Source organism: Cynara cardunculus (assembly GCF_001531365.2).
Source record: "Cynara cardunculus var. scolymus isolate 2C chromosome LG 13, CcrdV1, whole genome shotgun sequence".
Taxonomy (NCBI): Eukaryota; Viridiplantae; Streptophyta; class Magnoliopsida; order Asterales; family Asteraceae; genus Cynara; species Cynara cardunculus.
In genome coordinates, this window is record NC_037540.1 from 26,452,590 (window position 1) to 26,459,941 (window position 7,352).

Below are 7,352 nucleotides of genomic sequence, written 5' to 3' on the forward strand. Positions count from 1 at the left end.
AATAAATAATATTAATGTATAATTAAAATTAATTTTTAATTTATTAAACTAATATTTATTAATACTAGTATATTTAAACTTTATTAATATTTATTTATAATTTATAGTAGTAAATAATAACTAATATTAATGAGAGTCATAACTGAAAAAAGTGACAACAAGCTACCAAAATGTTACTTCAAATAGTGTTTCAATAAATAAGGTAGCTTATGAGTATCCAAACATGTATCAATAAAATAAACTTGAATATTTTTACCAAACAATGTCTAAATTGGATGGACGCTATTAACCCACCACGGAAAATACTATTTGGAGCCTAATCATTTTATATTTATGTCGATATATGATTAATTACGCATATATATGACATAACGATGTTATGTTTCCGATCATTATATTTGACATAACAAAAAAAATCTATAATATATTATAAAGTATTAATTAATGAAATTTTTTTACGAAATTGTTTAATATGATGAAATTGTTTTAAAAAAATTATTTTAATGATAAAAATGTTCCATATGTTTTTGTCTTTGTGTCAAAATTAAATTGTTCCATATATTTCTCATTTTGATGAAATTTGTTTACTAAAATTAATAAAATGAAGATGATAATGTCTATAATTATTTGAAATAAATTATTCAAAACAATTTCACCATATTAAACAATTTTATGAAATTTTTTCACTAAAATAAACGATGAAATCGACCATTTTCAGGGTTTGTACAAATAACTTGGTTTACAAAATAACCGTCACACACACATACACATATACAGGAAAGTTTATTTTACAAACCATGTAATTCTTAAAAAATTTACAAAACCGATCTCAACCATACATGTAAATAATCAATTGTGTGGATTAAATCGTTCTTAAATTTACCATCAACCGCATTTTGTAACCCCTTTAAATTTCAAAATAAACAAAATTAACGGTTAAGATTATATTTGAAACTTCCCCTATATATTATATATATAAAAGTAGAAAAACAAAAAAGCATGAAAAACAGTTAAAAATATATGAATATGGATGTCGAATTAATAAGAAAAATATGATTATTTTTTTGTATAATTTATTTCGCTCGAATTGTATTTATTATTTGCTTTTCGAATAAAAATAGAGGGCTAAGGTTCTTTAATTTAAAAAAATATTGTGGTAACTGCTCATTTAATCAAAGATAATTAATCTTATCAATTATTTTTTAGTTTTTTTATTTATTTAGAGTTTTTCCTTACATCTTTCTATATATTATTTTAATTAAAGTTGTTTTTCGCAGGAAAATGACAAAAAGTAGTAAAAATAAAAAATGTCTCATTTAACGGGCTTTTAACGGTGTACAAAAATGTAAACCACGTCCCATAACTATTTTGATTTAGAGGCATATAATGCAATGTCGTGTTAACCATAGGGACCAAGAATGTAATTTATTCCTAAAAATATTAATAAATCAATAACGAAATACTCGGTATTTATTTTTACAAAATGATAATTAATACTAATTAATAAAACAAATTAATTATTAAATACTAATTTAATTTATTTAATATTTAATAAAATATTTGCAGCATAATTGGGAGAAACATAATGACAAAAAGCTCCTCTAGTTTATTAAAAATAACTAGTTTATCGATTAGTTTTTTTTATTAACCTAAATATCCAACCCACTGTGCTAGCCGGCTAATCCTAGGACGACCATTTATTTTACGGTTAGCATGAAGTTACCATATTTGAACATCCGTGGGCACAAGAGAATTTTTATTTCTCATTGGATTTTAACACTTTTGACCTTTGGAGCCCAAGCTCAAACTAATCAGACATCACCCATGTTTTTTTTAAAGGCAAAAAGGAAGGACAAGGAAGAGAGCTTTGGCATGACCATCACCCTCACCAAGCCAACCAATATATAAAACAACAGATCCAGCAAGAAGCTAGACACAAGAAATACAAAAATCCACCAAAACAAAACGAGAAACAAGAGAAACAAAACCGAAACAGCCCCACAAAAAACCGAGGCAAAAACCTAACCCAAACAGACAGAACGACTAAATAAAATAAGGAGAGGAAGACCAACTATCCCAATTAAGATGGAACTTACGATTTCTGTTCCCCATCCAAAGCTTCGATAAATTTTGAACACAAGGGAATGTATCTTCACCTTTCTTCTTAGTTTTCACCCCATCTTCAGCATGAAGAATTTCATTCCGCCACTTCCAAAGTTGCCAAAGTGCCACAACGCAAACTGATAAAAAAGTCACTTCAACCTTGTGATGAGATCCTACTTGTTTGATTAGCATTTTAAAATCAGCCACCGATGAAAGACGTGGAGCTTTAAGATCCCACCAGGCCCAAATTTTTCTCCAAAGAATGCTTGCCACCGAACAAGAAAAGAAACAATGATCCATTGTTTCAACACCTTTCTCACACATGATGCACTCCAAAGACTGTAATGAATCCCTCTCTTTGAAAGATTAAACCTTACGGGAATAGCCTCTTTAAGGAAACGCCAAGTGAAAATGTTTACCTTCTTCGGAATTAAAGGGCTCCAAAAACACGTTTCATTGCTTCCACCATTCGAATCAACTACCCCTTGGATTAACTTTGACATGTGGTTGATCGAGAAAATCCCTTTCTTGTTCCAATTCCAAGACCACACATCCTCGCCCGAAGTATTAAAAGGCGTTTGAGAGAGTTGCCTTTCTAAAGCTAGGAGATCATCTAAGCATCTTCCTCTAATCGTTGTTTTCCAGTCCCAAGCACCACACCAAGAACCATTAATATAGGTCCATCTATCTTTGAAGACGGCATTTTCATCCCTTTCCAAAGCATAAAGTCTAGGGAATAGATCTTTCAGCTTTGACCCTTGACCAATGCTTGCATCTTTCCAAAAGAGAGAGTTAGACTCTTTAGCAATCTGTTTCGTAAACGAGTGAATTACATTCTGACCTGCCACTTTCACATTCCTGCAAGTGTTGACAATAGAAACCCATACACTATTTCCAGCTAAAGGCCTATTAGAAAAGAGACCACCACCCTCGCCATAAAATTCAGAAATTACATCCTTCCATATTGCATTAGAACTAGACAGGAACCTCCAGACCCATTTTGCTAACAAAGCATCATTTTTAACTTTTAAACAGACGACACCCAAACCACCTTTTGACTTGGAGAACAAGATTTTCTCCTAAGCAACCCAATGCATTTTTTTTCCTCCTCTTTATGTCCCCAAAAAAATCTTCTCCTTATAGATTCCAAAGTTTTAATAACTGAATTGGGCGCTTTGAAGAGAGAAAAGTAGAACAGCGGAAGGGAAGATAACACCGACTGGATCAGAGTAAATCTTTCGCCTATGAAAAGGCAGTTTGACTTCCAATTTGATAGCTTTTTAAGGAATTTATCTTCCACAACAGACCATGAAGCTTTTTTCTTCATGTTACCACCAACGGGAAGCCCCAGATAAATGAAAGGAAAAGAAGAGGCATTGCACTTTAACATACCTGCCATATTGTTGACCTCCGCCTCCGAAACTCCAATACCAAAAAGATTGCATTTAGATAAATTTATCCGCAGTCCTGAAACTTCATGAAAGCAATTAAGAATATTAGTAAGAGTTACTAAATTCTTACGCGACCATTTACCGAAAATTAAAGCGTCATCTGCAAATTGAAGGAGAAAAAGATTCCAATTAGACTTTGCAAGCCGGATGCCCTTAAACAGCCCCTGGTTGCAAGCAGATCTGATCATGAGCTGTAAGACTTCCCCTAGAAGCAAAAAAAGAAACAGAGTAAGAGGATCTCCTTGCCTTAGTCCCCTTTGCATGTGAAACTCATCGAAAGGCGTTCCATTTATCAAAATGGACGTAGAAGCAGATTTCAAGCAAACTCTAATCCAATTGATCCATTTCTCTCCGAACCCCATTTGCTTCATAGTATGAAAGAGAAAATTCCAGTTAACCGAATCATAGGCCTTTTCAAAATCCACCTTGAAGAGAAACATTTTTATTTTCTTCTTTTTGGCATGATTCACAATTTCATTTGATATCAAGAAACCATCCAACATTTGCCTTCCCGGGATGTAGGCAGATTAATTGCCACTAACGAGCTTGCTCATAACCTTCACCAATCTATTATTCAGAAGCTTAGCAATTATTTTGTACATACAACCAAGTAAACAAATGGGCCTATAGTCCGAGATATCCAAGGGATCGATTTTTTTAGGAATTAAAGCAATAAAAGGAGCATTGCATCCCTTGGTTATCCTGCCCGATTTTTCGAAGAAAGTAACCGCCTCAATAATAGACCTGCCAATCACTGACCAAAATTTCTTAATGAAATTAAAATTTAGACCATCAGGCCCAGGAGCTTTCGACCCATTGCAAGACTAAGCAGCCTCCTTTATTTCCAAAGCAGAAAAAGCGATTCCAGGAAAACGACGCCATTAGACGATAATTTAGCGAAAAGAGGACTGATGAACTTTGGTCTAGAGGAGCAAGGCTCTTTGAATCTGTCGGCAAAGTGCTATAAGAAAGCACTTTTGACAACCAAAGGATCCGAGTTCCAAACCCCGTTGCAAATAATCCCTTTAATATTGTTCCTTCTCCGACGATAGTTAACGAAATTATGAAAAAACTTTGAATTTTCATCCCCTTCTAAAGCCCATTTAGAGCGCGATTTTTGTTGGATATCCAACTTTGCTCGATTTTCCAAAAGCATCAGTTCAAAAATCCATTCATCTCTTTTTTGGCAGTCGACAGCTAAAATACCCCCCTTTTCAGCTTTAGAATCCCAATCAAACAAGGCTTTAAGAATCTCATCTTTCCTTTTTGATTCATTGGCTAAATTTTTTTTTGACCAAATTCTCAAGTCTTTCTTGAGAGCGTTAACCTTCTCCTTTAACACAAAATCAACAGCCCCAAGGAAAGAGGTTGAAGACCAAGAAGAAAGGACCGTTTTTTGAAAGTCATCAATACCCAACCATGAGTCAAAACCTCTAAATGGTTTAGGCCCCATACAAAAATCATTAACTTTCAAAAGAATAGGGCAATGATCTGAAATAGATCTATGTAAAACCTGCACTGAAGGATCCTTCCAAATAGAGAAAAAGTTAGAAGTTACCAGGAAACGATCAAGCTTGCTCATCTTAGAACCATCCTTGCTAAATCTGGTGAAGCGTCTGCCGCAAAAATTAATATCGAGAAGCCCAGAAGAAGAAATAAAATTGTTGAAATCTGAAGCCTCTTTAGAGTCAAAATTAGATCCCATTCTTTCTTCAGGAAAGCGAACCGCATTGAAATCCCCCAATATTACCCATATAACATCCAAGGCACTCTGAATCACCGAGCTAAGATCCTCCCAGACTTTTGTCTTTTGCACCTGAGCTTGAGGATTGTAGACATTAATCATACCAACTTTCTTATTCACATTTTGCCACAAACCAACCACCCCACAGAAATGGTCCCCCTTAATTTCTGACTCTTTAAAGAAAACACTATCGTCCCAAGATAAAAGAATACTCCCGGAGCGGCCAGAATCACAAAGACATAGCCAAAGCTCCTGCTTCCCCAAATCGACGCAAACCAAGCATCTGAAAAAACTATCACATTTCGTTTCCTGCAAACCTAACACAGAACACTTCTCCTTTTGCACAAGATCCTTTATATTGCCAGACTTTCCATTTGCTTTCATCCCACAACAGTTTAAAGAAAGAATCTTCATGACAAGAAGAAAAATACCCAAAAAAGAAAACGAAAACCACGGGTGTTCAGCACAAAGAAACACCCTGCAACCTGTTTTCAGCACCCCTTGCTTTTTCCTCATTGTATTGAACTCTGATAGCATTTTCGATCGCCTCCTTTGACTCAGCCACAACTTCAACAGAGATAGGCCGAGAGCTATGGGAAGATGAAGATCTGCAATTGCCAGAGAATTCAAGACCAAATTTTGAGTTTTTATTAAATTGGGCTTGTTGATTATGGGCTTCCACAGAAAATTTGGAAATAGAGCTCTGGGCCTGATGCTTAGGCCTTTTAACCGAACCCGGGTTTTGATTAGGGATCAAAACATTCTCAGTTTCTAAAGGAACTGACTTTTTAGAGGACTTGTCTTCATCCCATGATTGCAAATTGCACCCTTCAATCCTTTTATCTGAGAATTCTGGCGATACACAGTCAATTGAAAGAGAGTCTGATATGCCGCCGCATGAGCCAACATCGTTCTCATAATCCGAATCAAACCCAGATCGAACGTCATTGGAAAGGGGCAATAAAATTATTCGGTTATGGTCTTCGAGAACCTTCACATAACACATTTTATCACCTACATTCACCTTCACCACTAAATTCACACAAGCCATACTAGTAGCTAACAAGACACCAAAAGAACATACCATATCGTTATCGAAAGAAGGCTTGTCGGTTTCAAGAACCTCCCCAAACATCTCTGCAATTTTTTTAATGTTTGCGTCACACCAGGCTTCTAAAGGCAAACCTTGAATGTCAATCCAAGTCAACCTCTCCGGACAAAGAAACTTCTCATTCCACATTTTAATATCCTGGAACCAGTGTTTTAGCATATCTTTATTTTCAACTAAACACTTATCGGCCACCTCTTCTGAGCTCCATTCACAAAGAACAAACAAACCTCCCACATATTGCAATTTGCAAGCACCTATTCCATCTTCTTGAAGAATTTTCTTTAAGTTTCTAAGCAATTCAATACTTTTGACCCTTCCCACCCAACTCTTAAGCAGCCTTTCCACACAATCCATGTTGATTTCTGCTTGGATGACCTTCTTTTCACCTTTCTGAAGATTCTCGCCAAGAACAACCTGCTTAAACGACCTACCATCCACACAACCTGGCTTGATGTTTTCAGCATGTCGATTAGGCGGGATCCATGCCTCCTTTCWATTRACCATTTTAGCCTGYTGGTGCGTCTTTTCCCCMWWAWWAWYCYYTTTTTTCCATTGCCATACTTCTCCAGATTGATAATCAGACTCTTTGTGCCTATAGTAATGCTTTTAAGCTTCCTTTCTAAAGCTTTCTCATCACCATCATGAATGAATTTTACGAAACCAAACCTGGTCCCCTTACTCGTGCGCTTTCTAGCTAAATAAAGRGACGAAAWTCRACCAAACCTTTTGAACATGCTCTCCAAAGCTACCTCATCCCAATTTTCTGGAAATCTAGTGAAGAAGAAATTAGACACCCTACCTYTGCGCCTGCCTTTCCTATCCACCTTCTGCCAACCATCGGTTTCAATCACACCTTTCTTCTCCGCTGTTGCTACTGCCATCGCTGCCAGAAAAACCCTGAGAAAACGCCTGGAAGATGAAGGGATGCCTGGAGGTCGCCTGG

General features: G+C 35.8%; 2 protein-coding genes across 2 annotated transcripts; both read right to left on the bottom strand.

Moving 5' to 3' along the window:
- Nucleotides 1-2,288: 2,288 nt before the first annotated feature.
- LOC112524938 lies at nt 2,289-4,057 on the bottom strand. Its single transcript, XM_025134880.1, has 2 exons — nt 3,496-4,057; nt 2,289-3,106 (listed from the first exon to the last, which is right to left on the bottom strand). Exons 1-2 carry the CDS (start codon nt 4,055-4,057, stop codon nt 2,289-2,291), a joined length of 1,380 nt encoding a protein of 459 aa, XP_024990648.1.
- A 458-nt stretch (nt 4,058-4,515) lies between these two features.
- On the bottom strand, nt 4,516-5,682 carry LOC112524939. The gene has a single exon (XM_025134881.1). The coding sequence runs from the start codon at nt 5,680-5,682 to the stop codon at nt 4,516-4,518; it is 1,167 nt and encodes a 388-aa protein (XP_024990649.1).
- Nucleotides 5,683-7,352: the final 1,670 nt, after the last annotated feature.

Coding starts and splice junctions, on each gene's coding strand:
- LOC112524938 (XM_025134880.1), bottom strand. CDS start 4,057: ATGTTGGATGGTTTCTTGATATCAAATGAAATTGTGAATCATGCCAAA. Junction 3,107..3,495: donor GGAGGTCAACAATATGGCAG/GTATGTTAAAGT, acceptor ATGCTTTGTTAG/CAAAATGGGTCTGGAGGTTC.
- LOC112524939 (XM_025134881.1), bottom strand. CDS start 5,682: ATGAAAGCAAATGGAAAGTCTGGCAATATAAAGGATCTTGTGCAAAAG.